This window comes from Talpa occidentalis, unplaced genomic scaffold (assembly GCF_014898055.3).
Source record: "Talpa occidentalis isolate TD23 unplaced genomic scaffold, MPIMG_talOcc4v2.1 talOcc4.7, whole genome shotgun sequence".
Taxonomy (NCBI): domain Eukaryota; kingdom Metazoa; phylum Chordata; class Mammalia; order Eulipotyphla; family Talpidae; genus Talpa; species Talpa occidentalis.
Genome location: NW_023605083.1, coordinates 105,729,651 through 105,748,944, shown reverse-complemented (window position 1 = coordinate 105,748,944; position 19,294 = coordinate 105,729,651). Strand labels below are relative to the sequence as shown.

Here is a 19,294-nt window from a genome sequence, read left to right as displayed (position 1 = left end):
AAGTTTTGTTTTGTTTTTTAAGATTTTATTTATTTATACGAGTACTGGGGTACAGGCCAGAGGCGCGGGAGGGTGAGAAAATTCACCAGAGACAGAGCAGGGAGCAGGACAGGCAGAAGGACCGAAGTCCACAGCTGAGGGGAGCTGAGGGGAGCAGCGGGCGAGGCAGGAGAGGTCTGCCCCACCATGTGGGAATTTCCCTGGCCGCTGGCCGGGAATTGCACCGGCGCTGCAGAAGCTGTGGACAGCTTCACAGCACTGCACTCAACCTGCTGCGCCATCAGGGAGGACCGGATACGAGTTTTTTAGGCTCTTTTGCTTTGCCATCAAGCTGACACATATCCTTTAGATAGAACAGAAATTTCTCATCTTATGGTCAGCGTCTTTCATCTTTACTGATTTCCTACTGCTATTATTAACTTATTTTCATTTCATATTTCTTTTCATTTCAATGGGATTTGGGAAGGCAGAAGCAGCAAACACAGGTGCTCAGGGTTCTGACCTACATTTTGACCCATTTATGATCTTTCCTGCTGCTCACATTACTTCGCTTGAATTCTGTTGAATTCAGAAGCTTTGAGTTACACCAGCCCACGGAGTTCTGGAATATAAGGCTGAGTGATGGCTGCCGCGGACCAGCACAGCAGTAGATGATGAGGCCGCCTCAGGGTTGAGAGAAGCGTGCAGGGTGGTCAGGGCATCGGCGAAAGAAATGACAAACAGACACACTTCAAGAGAGTGAAAATCTGAGTGTAATTTTCTTTGAGTTGGTGACCACTATATATATGTTTTCTAAAAGCACAGGAATGGCGAACATCAGTGAAGAAATCAGCTTGCTTATAGGTTTAGCTTATCATTGACAGAGCAGTGATTTACATCTGGACCCAGGCGCATTCCTAAGTAGTTAGGCTATTAATTTTTCTTTTTGTTTTATGTGATTACTTTTTTGTTTTAACTACTCACTACCACTAAATTACTATTAATTAGCACGGGTGAGTTTTACTTTTCACAATGTAATATTTTTATCATTAAGATTAATGCTAACAAGACTAAGCATACAACAGAGAAATTATTAAGCTAACAGTTCCATTAATACACAGAGTTTAGTAACGTTTCATTTGACTTAGCCTAGTTATTAGATTTCGTATGTTCTTTTTTAATCAGCAAACCAATGACCTTTTTAGACAGAGAAAAAGAAAAGATTTTAGAAAGAGAAAAGATTTTAGAGAGACAGTTGTATTAGAATAAAGTTTGTGGGCCTTGAGAAGGCGAGATAAGGTTCCTTGCGGTCAGCATTCCTGTAGTGGCTCCTTGGGGTCGTTATCTTTCAACAGGCTTCCGTCTTATCTATGTCTTGGGGGGGGGGGGTTGCTGTTTTTCCCCCTGCTTCAGGGAGTTTTGCTGTTCTCCCCCTGCGCGCTGGTTCCTTGCCCAGCCGGACCTAGGGACCATGGCGAAAGCCATTAGCCCTAAAGATCACTGCAGGGGGAGGTGCAGCAGATGGCAACAGCGACTTTGGGCTTCTCCATAGAGCTATTATTTCAGAGCCTTGCAGAAAAATCTCAAAGAGATGTTGGATTGAAACTGTGCTAGACCTAAGGAGAATGTGTGTGGTTTCCTTGGGTCCTCTGGCTGGTCAAGAGCATGACCCTCTGAGCTGTGTGGATGTCAGAGGACCAGGTATCTCCTAATAAAGGCTTTGGGTCATGACAATGGCAGCTGAAGAGAAATAAGAGATAGAAACTGAGCTTTTCCCTTCTCCTCAAGCATCTGTCATTCCCAGAACACTTTTAAGATCTTGGAGGGGACAGTAGCATATTGCATCTAGGTCAACTGCATAATACTCCCACTTTTCCAGTTCCTCAAAACAGCATGTGCTTTTCTGTTTCCTTGCATTTTGTGGTGCCTCTGTCAGATGCCTCTCCTCTCAATTTCGTCCATCCTGCAAGGTTCAATAAAACCTTCCGTCACCATCCCAGCCAGAGCCTAGATCCCTTCCTATGGAATCCTGAGAGACACATTTATTGTCATCTGAACAGATAGTTCTTGAGTGGCTACTTCATGTCCTACATTATGGTAGACATGAGAACAAAATAAACCAGATTCCTACCCTTCAAGTACAGTTCAGTGTATAGAAAAAACTGAAAATAAGAGTATGACACTTGTGCACAAGAATCATATTTAATTCATCACTAAATTTCTAAAGTATTACACAACGCTGGAGTAAAATAATAAGGCTGTTTATATTTGAGGTAACCAGCCTGGGGCTCATGCCTCTCAGTCCCTTTCAGGCTGCCTAAGAGCTGAAGAGGCCACTAGGTCAAAGCAAAGTAGTCAGGAACCTCACTACAAAGCAGGGCTTCTGAAACTAGCATGCGTAAGAACCACAGAAGGATTTCAAACTAGTGGGCACGCCTAGGAATCAGGGGGTCTGCTAACACAGATTGCTCAATCTCACCCTCAGAAGTTCTGCTACAGTAGCACTGGTGTTGGGCCAAAGAATCAGCATTTCTAACCAGTTTCCAGGTAATGCTGATGCTGCAGGGTGGAGTGGAAAATTGAAGAGGAACTCTCACTCTTGTCTTTGTAACTCCAGCATTTTTTGGCAACTGTGTAAAAAAGCACATTGTTCCTTAGGAACTAAAAAATAATTTCATTAAGAATTAGAAGAAAACGGGCCTCCCCAGTGGCGCAGCGGTTGAGCGCTGGGCTGCGAAGCTGCCCGCAGCTTCTGCAGCGCCGGTTCCATCCCCAGCCACGGGGTGAGGACCCCACATGGCGCGCAGACCTCTCCTGCGGCCCGCTGTTCCCCTCAGCAGTGTACTTCCTCAGTCTGCCTGCTCTGCTCTCCGCTCTGACTCTGGTGAATTCTCTCGCCCTCCAGTGCTTCTGACTGTACCCAGTGCTTGTACAAATAAATAAATAAATCTTTTTAAAAAAGAATTGGAAGAAAATGAATCGTCATTGTCTTTTCAAGGTCAAACAACTAAATGCACTCGATCTTGACTTGGGCTTATATTCGATTTTTTAAAAAGATTTATTTATTTATGCATACAAGAGCTGGGGTGTAGGCCAAAGGTGCAGGAGGTGAGAGGCTTCACCAGAGACAGAAAAGGGAGCAGCAGGTGAGATAGGAGAGGTCTGCTGTGCCATGTGGGTTAGCTCCCTGGCAGGGATCGAACTCATGCTGCAGTGGCTGCAGTGGATGTAAATAGGTTAACAGTGCTGAGACTTAACCCCTTATGCCACCAGAGAGGCTCTACTTGATATTTTTATGGTAAGATTTATCAAAGCTGCTTAATTATTAAAAAAGTAAAACAATTGGGGAATGTTTAAACATGGCTAAGTAAGTTTGAAAATCAATTTCAATTTTTTAAAAGTAAAAGTCTTGGAAGTTGCACAAAATAGCTCGGAAAAAAATGTGCTTGGAAGTTGAAAAAAGAACAAAAAAAATTTAACTACAGCTGTATAGAAATCATCAAGACATAAAATAGCAGAGGGAAATATCCCTATTTTTACGGCTTCACTTTTTTTTACTGTTTCACTTTTAGAACCACAGAAGAATTTTAAGAACTCACCCCCTTTTTCTTGGTATGGACCAGGGGACTCAACTGAGGACTCAACCATGGCAGAGGGCATGAGCCTCAAGGCTGAAGCCAGTGGGGCTGGGACTGAGGATACAGCCCATGTGGCCAGAAGATATGTTACATAGAAGGGAAGAAGCAAAGTAGTAAGGATATTGAGGTTAATGGGAAACAGGTGCCTCACTGCTAGCGTAGGCAGGGAAACATATAGAAAGGAGGAGACTAAAATAAACCTTTTGGTGTTGACTTGGAATTGTTTTCCATATAGCTTAGACAGGTGATCTATAAATTGCTTTAAATGTATAAAATCAAAATTATAAGTGAATTCACACACTTAAGCCTATATGCTTCAATATATTTCCTAGTTCTGCCTACTAAGAGCTCAGATCTAAAAGCAACACCATTAACATAGTACTGATCACACTCAGCACCCATGTCTTGGTTTCTCAACCGTCTCTCAGTTTCCTCAACTGCTGATATTGAGATTAAAGAGACAAATATTTATAAAGCCTTTGGGACCAAAGCTAGTGTGTATAGCAATGGTTATATAATGCTTGTTAAATAAATGACCCACAGAGCACATGGCACTATTTCCCCCAGGATATGGTGAGGGGTGGGAGGCTGGGGGCTAAAGGTTCTGCTTAAGACTTTAAATAAGGCTTTCCCAGCCTCATCCTGTGAACCAAATGCCCTCAAATCTCCAGGTGAACAGATCCTGATTCTCCATCCCCACATGGCCTGGAACTGGAATTGGGCACAGGACACATCCCAGGCTTGAGATCTTTTGCCAAGTCTAAAACAGAGCATCCCAGGCCCCGTGCTCACGGTCTGCTCCTAAGAAGGCCTTATATCAAAGGAGTTAATCTGTTCCCATTGGGAATGGGAGACAATTTCCTCCCTGAAATCTTGGCTCTCTATGCTTCCTTCACCCTCAACAAATATGCATGTGAAGATAGGATATGAAATCGCTGAGGCATCCACTGATTCCTACTTCCTGTTGAAATCTTGGTTCCCTTATTTAAAAAAGTACTTCGCCTTGATGGTCATTTCTCAACACCTCCTCAGCTCAGGAGCTTCAGAAGCCCTCGCCAGGCCGGCTCTCCTGCAGCGGCTCCCCCCACAGGAGGATGAAGATCTCCGCAGCTTCGAGCTCCCTCCTCTTCCTCCTCATCACCGTCACTCTCGGTTCCAAGACTGAACCCTCCTCACGTGAGTGTAATGCCTTGAGTGCAAAGTCCACGCTTCCTTCCCATCCAAGCCCCGAGGGGAAATAGCAGAGTAAGTTTGCAGGGGATGCAAGCTGGAGGAGGCCTGGAAGCAGGTCTGGTGTCTTGTTAAAGTGATTTCATCCTCACCCAGGACCAGTCCCCATCCCGTCAAGGCCATGAAGGGAGGACAGCCTGCCTTTCCACTCCCTCAATTCATTTTTCTGTCGTTAAGCAAAAGGGCAGCCATCAAATTTGGGAAGATGTCCCCAGGGAGAAATAGCACATGGAGCCCCTCAAGGCCACTCTGTCAATTTCCCTCCTGAGATTTGGGCCCAGCAGTTTGGCTCTACCCTTCCATACAGCACAGCTTTGGTGCTTAGGTAGGGGCTGGTGTGCTACCTGCACCACATTTGCTCAGTTTCTTTTTTTTTTTAAGATTTATTTATTTATGCATACAAGAGCTGGGGTACAGGCCAGAGATGTGGGGTGACAGAGGATCCACCAGAGACAGAAGGGGGAGCAGAACAGGCTCAGATCTGCTGAAATAGACTGCTGAGGGGAGCAGCAGGCAAGACAGGAGAGGTCTGCTGTGCCATGTGGGTTTCTCCCTGGCAGGCCAGGGATCGAACTCATGCTGCAGAGGCTGTGGATCGTTTTATAGTGTGGTGCCTAATCCCTTACGCCACCAGGGAGGCCCACATTTGTTCAGTTTCTTAGGATGAGCTGCCTTTACAGACAACTAAAACTCACCCTTCAATTTTACTTCATTTCTTTTTTAGAAACTGAAGGGAAATATAGAAGGCAGTTGAAATAAAGCTAGTCTAAAGTAGTGGGACTCTCAATAGTTTCATTTGCCTCTCTGAAGTTATTTGTTGGCTCAGGGAATGCAGTGGGGGTGGGTTTCGGGGACCAGAGGACTGTGGCTCCATTCTTCGGAGAGTGGGGATGCCACCTGGACTGATGCTGGATAAGACCTTTCCTTCTCCACCTAAGTACCTGGCCACCCTCCGTGACCTCAGGCCACTCCTGTCTGTCCAGGCTGGCCACCCAACACTCTCACCCTCATTGCTCCCCTCCATAGCCAAGGCAGCTGCTTGATTGTACAGGGCCCTTGGCCTGAAAGGCCCTTCTACTTCCTCCATAATTCAAGCTTGGTGTGATTTCACTGTCTCTCCCACACAACTGCTATATAAGCTATGACATTTCAGAATCAGAAGACAACTAATCACCCAATCTAGTGACTTATTTTTTAAATGTGTATCATACAACCTTTTCTTCAAGCAAAATCTCACACAGAGGTGCTATATGTAAACAACAGCAAAAAGGGGCTGACTGTGGGCCTATACCCAAGACTCTACACTCAAAATAGTCCTGAGCTCACAGAGGTCCCAGGAAGTTCAGGGTAGAAGTCACCAACCAGCCCAAGGGCCTCACTGACAGATGAGACACTGAGAGGGAATAAAGTAGAGGGTACAGAGCCCTCAAGGACCAGGGGGGTTAGAATGTGAGTATCCCAACTCCCTGGCCACTGGCCTTGGCCTTGGACTTTTTGGAGGGCATGAGTTCAAGGGGGACATGGGCGGGATGGGGGGACCCAGAGGGACTGGGTCTGCAGCCCCAAATGGCATGTGTCTCAATTCCTACTGGGATTTCTTCCAAATCTTTCTCCTGTTGCAGCCCTCTGCGCGTCTGCCCTCTGGGATGGTATGTGCCCACTAAGATTTGGACTTTTCTCTCTTTCAACGGGAGTTGAAAGTCACCAACCAGCCTCTCCAGGGTGGGTTTCAAGAAAGGGAAGGAGGGAGGCTGCTGCTGAAGGAGAAAAAGAGGAGCCCTTGATTGGGTCTCTCCACAGCACTCTCTGAATCCTATGGAGCTATCTCTCTTCCTTCCCTTTCCTTCCTCCTCAGGGTGCAGACGCAGCCAGCAGACATGGCCCTTAACAAGGGACCCAATCTCAGCTTCCCTGCCTGCTCTCTCCTCAGGAGGACCCTACCACCCAGCTGAGTGCTGCTTCAACTACATTATCCACAAGGTCCCACGTTCTCGGATTACAGATTATTATGAGACCAGCAGCCAGTGCTCCAAGCCTGGAATTGTGTAGGTGGCACACACTCTACAATGGGGGAGAGGGAGCAGCAGGGTGAGGGGAGCCAGAATGATGGGGACTGCCCGGGGCAGTCCTCAGGTATGTGACAAAGGGAGTAGTAGCCAAGGGCCTTTTTGGCCTGACTGGGGCCAGAGGCAGGGAGGAAGCTGGGCTCAAGACTGGGGATCCACAGGGGAGGGAAGAGCAGGCTGGAAAGCATTTCCTGGGAAGGGACCCTGAGGCTAGATGGGCCCAGAGGTCCTGAGGGACTGAAGAGTGTGATTCAGAGAGGAAAGCAGGCAATGAGCTGGCTCTACAAAGAAAGGACAGACAGTCAAGGCCAGATGAGGAATTTGTGAGAATGGACTCTTACTTGCCAGCTGCCGGACCTCATGGTTAGTAATCCTCCTCCCTCTTGCTCCGTAGCTTCATCACCAGGAAGAGCATTCCCATCTGCGCTGACCCCAGAGAAGACTGGGTCCAGGACTACATCACAGACCTGGAAGAGAAATGAGTGATCCAGAAGTAGTGGAGAAGGGCACAGCTGGAATCTTAAAAAAAAAAAAAGGTCAAGGTACCACTGTCACCCCCAACTCTTAGCCCCAGTCACCCCAGCCAGCTGCCCTGCCCTGAATTAAAGACAATTCATCACTCCCTGCCTTCATTCATGTCTGCTCAATGCCCCCATCGACAGTGGACTGAGGACACCTGGGGTGGCACCTTTAGCATCAAGCCCTGCTCTGCAGATGTTTGGCTGGAGCCCAGTGCAAACAATGGGTCAGCCTACGATGGGGGATAGGGGGAGCTGGCAGAAAGTGAGGGAGGCACTCGGTGTAAAGGCCACCTCCCCAATAATCACAATAACAACGGATACCATTCTCATCAGTCCAGGCACTCTGCTGAGCAGGCTTTGAAGATGCTTTCTTATTTAAGCTTCACACACATGGAGTTAAGAATTATCACCTGATTTGGCAGACACAGATAGCATCAAAGCCCACAGTCCCCTTTTCTGTGCCACTTTTAAGGTCTTTGTTCACTGCTATCTGGGATGGGAATGATCCACAAGAATATATTATCCCCCCCCCCAACTTATATACACCTCGTTGTACTTCATTGTTATTATCATTTTTGTAACCCTCACAAGTCCTCGCAGAATGTCTGGCCCATACCAGCTGCTCAGGAAATGGATGGATGATGGCTGGAGGAATGGATGGATGGAGGGATGGATGGATGGATGGATGGAATGAAACAGGAATCAAGGGGAGATTTATGCTCACAAAATAACACCAGCTGCCCCCAAAGTCTCTCAGTGCCATCTTCAGTGCTCCAGGAGGAGCTTGGCACACATGGCATAAGAACATGACCAGTATAGGCACTGTGGCCTCCATCCCTGACCCATAGGCAAGAGCTGATAGGGGCCTGAGTGTCACAAGACACCACGTTTCCTCAGACTTTCTACCCTCCATGAACAGATATCAAGGGGGTATCCCACATTCATACCATCCCCACCCTCAAAAAGCCACCACTTCACCATACACTACCTTGAACCCACCAGGACTCAATGCATTTTTCATTTCTCCCTCATTATGAGCAGCCACACTAAACAGCAAGCCCCTAAGGATCCAATTTCCTGTTCTGCCCCTGCTTCTCTCTATTCTCAGCCTGGGCACCACCTCTTCTATGTCTCTAAAGTTCAACCTATGTGTTCAAAATTCTCCATATCCTAAATCTCTTCTCTGAATGCTGCCTTCAATCCTGAACAGGATCTTAGGAGAGAATGAGTCTAAGGAGAGAGGATGCTGAGAGACAGGTCCAACCCTGGCCAAGGTCAGAGGGGCAGAAGCTGAATCTGTGGGACACAGAAGCAGTTGTCAGGCCCATGCACGGTATTGGAGCCCTCTGCTGGTCATGATGGGCCACATGGCAGGTTGGGTAAACCTGTGCTGTCAGCATGCAGCCAAATAGACTGAAAACTAGTCCAGATTCATATTCAAATGAGAGTATCGGCAAGAAAGCAAAACACCTCAGCAACAAATGGGGACCAGTAGACCAGCCACATTGTCTTTTCTGCATATTAGCATAATCTTTGATAGGAAAGAGCATAAGATGAATCGTGTATCCTTGAACTGGGGATGAGGGACATCCTTTTCAGAGGCCACTAAATTCTATCCTTTGCTCAGTGCTTTCTCTAATCCTGCTTTATGTTCACCCTCCCAAAGACCCGTCACCTGGGGAGACAGGCCGTTCAACCTTCACTCCCCTTGCCCAACACAGATATGGCAGCAGGTAACAGGGTGAAGCAACCATCTGGTTTCAGGACTGCCTATCTGCTGCCTGCCCATGTGACCTTGAACACTTTATTTACCCTCTCTAAGCCCTAGTGGCCTCATTTAGAAGAGGAGTAATAACAATCACTCCTCACTACTGTGAGAATTCAGTCAAACAGCATGTGAGGACACGTTGCCTTAGCTAGGAAGTGGATGAGAAGTCACAGACGCCCTGGGAGCACAGCTGAGGGGGAGTTGGAGAGACAGGTGAAAGTATCATTTGGGGTTAAGTCCAGGAATGGGAAGTCTGGAGTGCAATCCACATGAATTGAATTTTTACTGGATTCAACTTTGCCCCAGTCCTGCCCTCTATCACCCCACCCCTTTCTGCAAAAAATGCCCAGGGAGGCCTGCTGTTTGTCCTCCTCTGCCCACTCTGAAGTGGTCAGAGTCCAGAGAACTGAGGGTTCAGAGTGGACAAGCAGCCACAAGGAGGACATCTCCATTCAGCTCTACCCTGAAGCTGAGCTGCCCCACTGACAGGATGAAGGTCTTCGTGGCTGCCCCCTTTCTCCTCACCCTCATCCTCACTGCTCCGACTTGTCACGGCCAGCCAGGTGAGTCACCTGTCCCTGCAGGGCAGGAATGAGAGATGGGGAAGGGACAGCTGGCAGTGAGGTGATGCCAGGCCTGTCACCAGCCCTGGGGCTTCTTTCTCCTGATACCCAGCTGCTGCCCTCAAACTCTCCCTGTTGTGAGCAGAGCAGCCCTGGTCTGGGGTTGAGCCATGCCAGGAAGCTGGGTCAAGGTGACTTCTGAAGCCTCGAAGTCTCGAGGATGGAATGCAGGAGTGACCATTTAGCAGGGGGAGGCGAGGCTGTAACAGGAGAGTTGTTAATAACCTTAGTTAGGAAGTGAATGAGAAGTCACAGAGGTTGTGGAGGGTGGCAGGGCTTAGGCTGACTTAGGAGCCAGCATAGGTTCGATGTGTACACCCAAGGCAGCAGGAGGTTTCGAAATCCTTAATCAGCACCTGGGTCAAAGTCAGGGAACAGAGGTCAAAGGCCTAAAGGACAGGGCCTCCCTGGTGGAGCAGTGGGTTGAGCGCAGCGCTGTGAAGCTGTCTGCAGCCTCTGTAGCACAAGTTTGATTCCCGGCCAGTCAGGGAGATTACCACATGGCGAGGCAGACCTCTGCTGCCTTACCCGCTGCTTCCCTCAGCAGTGTATTTCGGTCCTTCTGCCTGTTCTGTTCCCTGCTCTGTCTCTGGTGAATTCTTTCACCCTCCGGCGCCTCTGGCCTGTACCCCAGTGCTTGTATAAGTAGATAAATCTTTAAAAAAATAAATTTAAAAAATTGTAAAAAAAAAAAAAAAAAGGCCTAAAAGACAGAATGGAGTTAAAACAGGAAGCACAGCTCAGAGTGCCGCCAAGCTGAAATGGAAATGTCCTTATTTGTCTTGTCTTGTCTTTGGTTCATCAGAAGAGTTCAGAGATGTCACTATGGAAACCTCACTGAATATCTATACAAAAAGCCAAATCACAATTCCAGCAAGTAACATAAAACTGGCCAGAGATTCCTACTGGTTCAGAGCCAGAAGTAGTTTCCTTGGGTATATTCAATTGTTTTTAAAAAAGGATAATTGCTAGTCTTTTCAAGGTAGATGCCTAACTTTACACACACATAGAGAGAGAGAACACACCTCCTCGTTTTGATACATTGGTCTGTTTCTCCTACAATGAAGCCCCCACTCACAGAAACCTACACCCAAAGAGCTTACATGGCTGCCAGCCATGTAACACAGATGATCTAGTGGAGGGCTTAGAATAGTCTGCACTCCTGCATCAGAGAAAGGGGTAACTCAGGGTTGGTGAAGGTCACACACAGCAACATGAGGGAACTAGTGGACAGGAAGGGAAGAAAGTGAGGAAGCAACTCTGGGTAGTACAAAGAGCATTTAACGTGGAGTTGAGAGGTCTGGTCACATGTCCCCTCTGGCAAGCTTTCCATGGAGATTTCAACCAGATGACCAGAGAGGCTGAGGTTAGTTTGGGCAGACCTGTACAGAACATTCTTCAGCCTTTACAATCACCTTCCAAGAGAGGCCAAATGAGTGTGCACACCCCCCCCACACACACACAGGAGGAATGTGTACACGTACATGTGAGAGCACCACTGAGATTGGTCAGGAGCAGCCTGAGCTGGTGTTAGAGGGATACAGTTGATGCAAGGATTTAAAAACATTGGCTCAGACTCAGACAGACAAGGCTAGACTCAAATTCCAACTCTGTCACTTACTGTGAGGTCTGGGCAACTAACTACCAAACCTTTTTAAGTTTCAGTTTTCACGTGTGTAAAAGAGGTCCTGAGGTTGGGAGGATTTAAAAAAATGCTTAGCATTCAGTAAGTGATCAAAAAAATGGGACTTTTTATTTCAGTCTCTGACTTTTCTTTAGGACCATGGAAAGCAGAACAGAAAGGAATTTCCCCTCACTGAGAAATAAAGAAATTAAAATACAGAGAAGAAAAAAATGAGTTGCCCAACGTCACAGAATGAGTCACTAGCAGCTCTGGAATTAGAACTGGGGGCTGTATTTTAAACAGAAGAAACTTCTGATCTATAGAAACCTGAGGCTTGTATGAATATGGAAGAAATTGGGGTCATCTGCCAAATAGCTCAAGGCCTGAGGGCCTCCTTTCTCATGACCTGGGCTCCAGGGAGCAAGCTTCTACCTCATTATTTAGGCATTCTGTCATGGAGACTTTAAGAAGCAATGGGCAGATGCAGAAAGGGATCTTGAAACTCTCCTGAGCCTGGTGTTTATCAGCATTGGCCTTTTCCTCTTTCTACTAAGGTTTTTCTTCTGCAGAATGGAGTGTCGTGACCATTCTCAACCCCTAGAATAGTATCTGGAACCAGTTTTATACCAAAATGAAAAATGTTATTCTCTTAGCAGCTAGAACAAGAATCCCTCTCACAGAGGAAACAACCTTTGACTGTAGTAAACTGGGAGCCAAGAAAAGAAAGTAATTCAGGAAAGGGGTTTGGAAGCGGAGATCAGCATTCCCTGCCAGTCAGGGAGCCTGGACGGGGAAGTGTCACCATGGAGATGTCATTTTAAGCTGGGTCCTGAAGGCTACAGGTTTGCAACTTCTGAAGAGCAGTTCTAGGCTGACTTGATCTTAGGAAAATTGGTAGGGTGCACCACCTACTGGCTAAAAACCACAGAGACTAGTCACTGTGTTCCTTAAAGGATTCACATACTTAAATCTGTCTAAGAAGAGAGAGCATCCTGAGCTGGGATACTGAGGTGGCCCCTCCTGTGCCCACACCTCCCCAGCCTTACTTATGGTCTCCCCTTTTGCAGGGAGCTGAGCTTTTCAGTCCACACCTACTAGCATAGATGAAGACCTTGCTCTCATAGAACTTACATTTTAGTGGGAAAGAGATGCTATATCCAAATCAAATGGAGTGGCACAGGAATATTTGGGGCACTGAGGATAGAGAGGGGGAGACTTCACATAACAGTCAAGCAAGGGGTGACCTCATCCTTCCTCTGAGAAAATGATGAGATTCTTCGAACATGTTTACTGATAAACCTAGAACTGGTTGAGATCCCCAAACTACATTCTTCTAAGTTATAAAAAGGGGAGCAGTGACTGCATCTTTGATTAGGAAAAGGAACAGAAGCTTAGGACATTGTGATTTTTTCTTCAATTAGGGAAAAGCAAAGGATATGGCAAGAGCAGAAGGTCCTCCTATATCCTACAGGGCCCTCACTGCTCTCTACCTCCATCTTTTAAGTAATGGTAATAGACCTCCCAAGTCTCTAGGGCCTTGATTGACCTTTAATTCCCATACTAATGTGACAAAGGGCCTACTCTGAGCATACTGGGAAAAGTTTACCTGACTCTTTTGGGAGAATGACCCCACAGTGCAAAGGTCATAGATCTTGTTCTGGCCATAAATCTCAGTTCCGGCACTAATTAGGTGTTTGTATCAGTTAGTTATTGCTGCATAACAAACAACCATGAAGACTCAGTGGAATACAACGGTAAGTATTTATTTAGCTGGCTGAGGGTTGGGTCATTTAAACTGAGCTTGGCAGAAGCAACTCTGTTCTGCTGTCTGTGGATAAAGACTAGCAGTCCAACAAAGCTAGGTTTATGCAACTTGTTGTAAGAAAGGATATATACAGCATAAAATATGTTGAGAAGGAATAGAAAGGGCGGGAGGTTATAAGGCTTGGGTTTTTTCTGATGAGTCTGAAGAGGGACTAGAAGCTAGGATTAGCTTAGCAATTGGAGTCCCATCTATCTTTGTTCAGGAATGAATCAAGTTTGGGAAAGTCATTGGTAAGTAAGAATAATTACTAAAAATAAAGGAATTATTGCAATATGTTTTAAGCTACAATGTGACCCAGGACAATGCATTCTGTGGGTTTGCAGCTTCCCTTATCTGTATCTGTTATCTCTGTCTGATTATTAACAGGGTTGTTTTTTACTTTCTCACTTCTGAGCTGATATTGATACTCTTGTGTGTATTCTCTTCTTCCTGTGTCCACTGGGCTAGTCCAGGCATGTCCTTTTCATGTCAGTTACAGAGGGATAAGAGACACAATCCTAACCCTGCAATACTTTTCAAGGCTCTTCTTGGCCTCACCTGTTAAGATCTCACTGGGTTTGCTGCAGCAACATATGTACTGGGAAGATCTCATTGGCCAAACCAAGTTTCATGACTGAGCTTGAGTCAAAGTTGGAAAAATCCACCACAAAAATCACATGGCAAAGAATATGTTAGCCATTTGCTGGAAAGGAATGAAGAGTTAGAACAATAATCCATTTTACCACAAAGTGTGATGCTGGGCAAGTCTATCACTTCATCCCACTCTTTCTATAAAATAGTCCCTAGATTGCAGACAATTCAATAAATGAATATACACACAGAATACATTTGATATAGTAATCCCAAAATAAGCTCCCCAGGTTTCCATGCCTCTTTTCCTGCCTTAAACATCCTAGTTACATGAATCCCAGAAAGGAACATAGTTTAAATGAGAAAATCAAGATTCAAAGAGACTGAGTGACTCACCCAGGTCACATACCTAGTAAGAAGGGGGGTAGGGACCTTCCTGGTGGCCCAAGGGGTTAAGATGCAATGAAGCTATCCGCAACCACTACAGCACAAATTCGATCCCCAGCCAGCTAGGGAGCTACCCACATGGCGCAGCAGACCTTTCCTGTCTCACCCAAGGCTCCCCTCAGCAGTGTATTTCAGTCCATCTGCCTGTTCTGTTCCCCACTCTGTCTCTGGTGAATCCTCTCACCCCCCAATTCTCTGGCCTATATCCCAGTTCTTATATGTATAAATAAATAAATCTTAAAAAAAAAGAAGGGGGTAACACCCAACTCCCTCCAAAATTCAAGCCTTTACTCTCCACTCCACAGTTTTACAATGAAGTCCTAGAGTGGAGCCACTGGAATCTGAGTTGAAAAGAGCGAAGATCATCTGGGAACATATTATCAAGACTTTTGAATGGCATACAGAGGGATCTGAGTTTTGTTTTGTTTTCTTTATTATGAAATTAGGGGCTATTGAAGGGATTCAGAAAAAGCTGGGTTCAAATCACGTTCCAGTAATCCACTGATGTATAACAAATCACCCCAAAATTTGGTAGCTTAAACAAACAACCACTTATTGTCTCTCATAGTTGTTATGGGCTAGGAATCAAGAGATTCTGGCCTGCCTCTCTCTCTTTCTCTCTCTCCCCTTTTGTCCCTCTTTCCATGGTCTCTCCAGCATGGCAGTCTCAGGATAGCTGCATTTCAAAGACTCCCAGATTGAGTATCTCAAAATCAATTAGATGCTGCCTAACCTTCTCAGATGACAATCATCCACAAAGTGTGATGCTGGGCAAGTCTATCACTTCATCCCACTCTAATCATCACACTCTAATCATGACAATCCCTTGCATCTACCTGCTGAAAACAGGTCTGCCAGGTTCAAGGACAGAGGACATACTCTCCATCTCCTAATGAGACACATCAAGACTTTATAACCTATTTTTTAACTACCACATCTGTAGAATGGGAAGAATAATAATAGTATCTATCTCAGAAGGGTTGATACGAGGTTTAATAAGATAAAGTATACCTGGAACACAGTATATTGTCATACCCCTGGTGTTGTATGACCTCGGGCAATCTGATTAACTTCATGGTACCTCAGCGTCCTTACCTATTAAAAAGAACTAGTAATTGTGCCCCCATCACATGACCTTTGTGGGGATTAAATGAGACAACCCATTTAAAGCACTTAGCATAGTCTCTGGTACATAGTAAATTAAAGTTCAATAAATTTCAGTGATTGCTTTTACTAATCATTATTTATTAGACCTTTTGTTATTATCACCAATAGTCTTCACTAATCTCACCAAAAGGGAGTAGGAAAAGGAAAAATAAGAGGAAGAAGGAGAGGAGAAGAAGGCAGAGGAGGAGGAGAAATAATGTAGAGAATGACAGACCAGCAGAGAGTTGATGGTTCTGTTGATTAGGCAGGTGAGTCTTAGAACTAATCCTGCCCCTGACATCCCACCTGTCTCTGCCTGCGGCGTGAGACAGGCATTGGCAGCAGGCTTTGCCTCGTGGTCAAAGATGGAGTGCTGTGGGGTGGCCAAAGGATACTGTTTAGGGGTTGATATGGGTGAATTGATAAAGCTTAGGCAAACAGCAAGCCCCAGGAGCCAAACTTAGCACAGCCCACAGAATTTCTGGGCAGGAGATACCCAAAACCAGACAGACCAGCAAGACCAGTCACATCTGCCCACGGGGCTCAAAGTCTGAGGTCCAAGTTCCTACAAGGCAGTGTCAAGAGCAAAGACAGACCTTGGTCTCTAAGGAAGTGAAGGAAGCTAAGATCTTTAAGGATCTTGTAACTGGAATGAGACCAGAAATCCAGTCCTAAAACAAAAACAAAAAAAAAGGGGGTTATGCCTTGTGGATGGATAGGAGAGACTCAGGCTTGGAATCAGAGTAAAGACAAGACCAGCTTCCCCAGGTACTGGAGAATAAGTAACAGGAACTCAAAACCACGGTCATAGTAGGAGTCACGTTCTTTTAACTGGAATCTGTGATAGGAAAAAGGAGAACAGAAAGAAGAGGAGTACTTGCTATTTATTAAGCACCTTTGATATGCCAAATGTGGTATTTGGTACTGGGGTGTGAGCTAAACTGTGTGACCCGGAGCCCAGGGACCAGTGCTGGGCATGACACTTAGGGTCCATCTTTAAAAAGTCCCTGGGCCCCTAAGTATCCTCAGTCAGCCTTAATTTGCTCACCAAGGAGCCCTGAGACTGCAGGTAGAAATCAGTAAATCCCACTGTGGGACGCCAGGGTGAGAAATGGGGCTGGGACGGGGTAACTCTCGTTGCCCCCGCCATTTGGCTGTGACTTTGAATCTTCACAGGGTTATGGCTATAATGAAAACATAACAAACTCTTTTCTGGTGTCATCTTTAAATGACATTTGCAGATCATTCAGGTGTTAAGAAATATAATAACCTTCGGTATTGAGATGGGTATAATTTAAACTCCATACATCAATAGTACATTACCATTATCTGACAAGAGAGCTTCAGCTTGGAAAGAATTGGCATTGAAACTCAGCCAATTCCCCTATCTAGAGCCGTTGTAGTTTTGACACATAATAATAAATTAAAATGCTGCCAGATCCTTCTCCCCAGTGAATTTCATTAAATCACAGGAAGCTTGCCACAATGATCCAGTTTCTGATCTCAGGCTGATCTCATCCAAAGGTGATATAACAAGGATGAAAATACCAATTATCCTAACAGCTGGCACTACAGTTGTTCTTTAAAAACAAATAGCTTTCTCATAATTATATGAACAGTTAACCTACAAGAATCTACAATGCAAAAAGGAAAGAAACTAGACCTCTATATAACACCATATACAAAGATTAACTCGAAATGGATTAAAGACTTGCATGTAAGACCTGAAACTAAAAATATATAGAAAAACAACAGGCAAAACACTCTGAGACATGGGCTTCAAAGATATCTTTGAAGACTTGACTTGAATGTCAAGGGATAAAAACAAATGGTATTGTATCAAACTGAAAAGCATCTGCACAGTGAAAGAAACTATCATTAAAATAAAGACATTCTGGGGGAGGCGGAGCAACATGGTGGCGAGGAGAGGCTGCGAGTAAGATCTCCCATTAAAATAAAGTTAACAGGGAGGATAAGCGGCAGGTCCCAGTGAGAACTGGGACACGGAAGATAAACGGACGACTCCAGCAAACTACCCGAAGAAGAAAGTTGCCAAAAAAGAGGACTAGAAGGGAGGAAAGCGCAGAACCCTGCTCCCCTGCCCCGCCCACAGAGTCGGCACTCTCCGACCCACAGAGAGGAGGAAAACAACAAATTAAAACGACCAACAAGAACAAACTATGCAGCAAGCGGGACTGTGAGTGGAAAGGAACTATTGCAGCCACCACACCCCGTGAACGGGAGCTGTGGAGAACCCTGCAGGATTTGCCGCGGCGGTGAGCGAACGGCTCCGGGCGCCATTAGAGAACAGCAGAGACCAACGGAGGAGTCCCGCACACAGCCCTGGGCCGGCCGGTAAGCTTGCACGGAAAAGGGGCGCGCTTGAAAAGCAAACGCGGATCTCGCGGCTGCCCAGGTCCCCGCGCCTGCAACCTAGGCTTGCGGGGAGATGCGCGGGGACCCTCACTGAGGTGAAAACCCCTCACTGAGTAATCAGGAACCAGGCACCCAGGCTTGGGAGCTAGGTGCAAAAGACTCCATTTTTGTGGGCACTGAACTGGGCTACAGCTCACGTCCTGGACCTGAGGGCTTTGGAACTGAGACCCGGGGCATGAAATTCGGGGCGTGGGTTCTCCATGACGGTGGGGCACAAGGCAGACACAGCACCCCAAAGCTGTTGATGTTTACCCTACCATTCCCGCTCTGTTCCCTGTCCCACTGGGTGGAAAAATCAGCTCCCCAAGGGCTCTAGGAGAGATCTCTGGCGCCACCTAGCGACTTGAAACAAGCAGAAGGCTCCTGGAGGTGCCAGTGGCCAGCTGGGAAGTTAGCCCACGCCAGGCCCCTTCCGACCAGTAGTCTGAGCCCACAGCGGGAGCGGGCACCCACACCGGGCGCGCAGAAGAGTGTGCCTGAGACCGGACGCGCAGGGAGTGCGCCCTGCATCGCCATTTTAGAACAGGGACATTTCTTCAGTAAAGACTACCTGCAGAAGGCTCCCTCAGGAGCCAGAGATGAGCAGGGAAGCTCGCCCATGCCAGGCCCCTTCTGGCCTGCAGTCCAAACCCAGAGGGAGAGCGGGAACCCACCGCCGGGGCAGACCAAGTGCACAGGGGAGTGTGTCCCCACATAGGCATTTTAGAACAGGGACCTTTTCTTCAGTAAAGTCTGCTTGAAACAGACAGATGGCCCCTGGAGGAGCAAGAGGGGAGTGGAGAAGCTCACCCAAGATGCCGGCCAGTCCCAGCAACACAGTATCCAAATGCATACGACAAATTAGAAAACAGACAGTAGGGAGCAGAAGAACCACATGCAACCTAACAACTCCTCAGGAAAAAAGCACACCACAAAAAGAAAACCACCCCCCAGACTGCAACGACAGTAACTTGGAAGAACTTCTGAGCCTTCCAGAAAGAGAATTTAAAATTGCCGTGATTAAAAAAATGACAGAACTTATAAAGGAAAACAATGATCAGAAGAAGGAAATTGAGTCCCTAAAGAGGGAAGCAAAAGAAACGCAGGAGATCAAAGAATTAATGGAGGAACTAAAGAACTCTGGGAAAAGCAATGAAAGCAGAATAGATGAAATGGAAGAATGAATAGGTACTCTTGAAGACACAGAAATAAAAAGAACCAAAACAGAAAAGGAAAGAGAAGTACGAAGGAAAAAGAACGAAGAAAGACTTCGGGAACTATCTCACTCCATGAGGAAAGGAAATATAAGAGTCATAGGAATAGGGCCTCCCCGGTGGCGCAGCGGTTGAGCATTGGGTTGCAAAGCTGCCCGCGACCTCTGTGGCGCCGGTTCAATCCCCGGCTGCTCCCCGGCCATTGGAGGAGGGTCCCACATGGCGCGC

General features: G+C 46.4%; 2 protein-coding genes across 3 annotated transcripts in view; both read left to right on the top strand.

Annotated features, from left to right (window-relative positions):
- The first annotated feature begins 4,619 nt into the window (after positions 1-4,619).
- On the top strand, positions 4,620-7,531 carry LOC119231126 (C-C motif chemokine 14-like). The gene is made up of 3 exons (XM_037492786.1): positions 4,620-4,793; positions 6,778-6,892; positions 7,308-7,531. The coding sequence occupies exons 1-3, from the start codon at positions 4,712-4,714 to the stop codon at positions 7,393-7,395; spliced, it is 285 nt and encodes a 94-aa protein (XP_037348683.1). The 5' UTR covers positions 4,620-4,711; the 3' UTR covers positions 7,396-7,531.
- A 1,789-nt stretch (positions 7,532-9,320) lies between these two features.
- Positions 9,321-19,294, top strand: part of LOC119231123 (uncharacterized) — a 36,645-nt gene continuing 26,671 nt past the window's right edge. For both annotated transcript variants that reach the window (XM_037492783.2, XM_037492782.2), the window contains exon 1: positions 9,321-9,765. In XM_037492783.2, the coding sequence (XP_037348680.1) occupies positions 9,447-9,765 (319 nt within the window). In that variant the 5' untranslated portion in view covers positions 9,321-9,446. The remainder of the gene's footprint in view (positions 9,766-19,294) is intronic.

Bases quoted from the DNA above. Each gene is read 5' to 3' on its own strand.
- LOC119231126 (XM_037492786.1), top strand. From the start codon at position 4,712: ATGAAGATCTCCGCAGCTTCGAGCTCCCTCCTCTTCCTCCTCATCACC. The intron at 4,794-6,777 runs GTGAGTGTAATG...CTCTCTCCTCAG, and splicing joins CAAGACTGAACCCTCCTCAC to GAGGACCCTACCACCCAGCT. The intron at 6,893-7,307 runs GTAGGTGGCACA...CTTGCTCCGTAG, and splicing joins TGCTCCAAGCCTGGAATTGT to CTTCATCACCAGGAAGAGCA.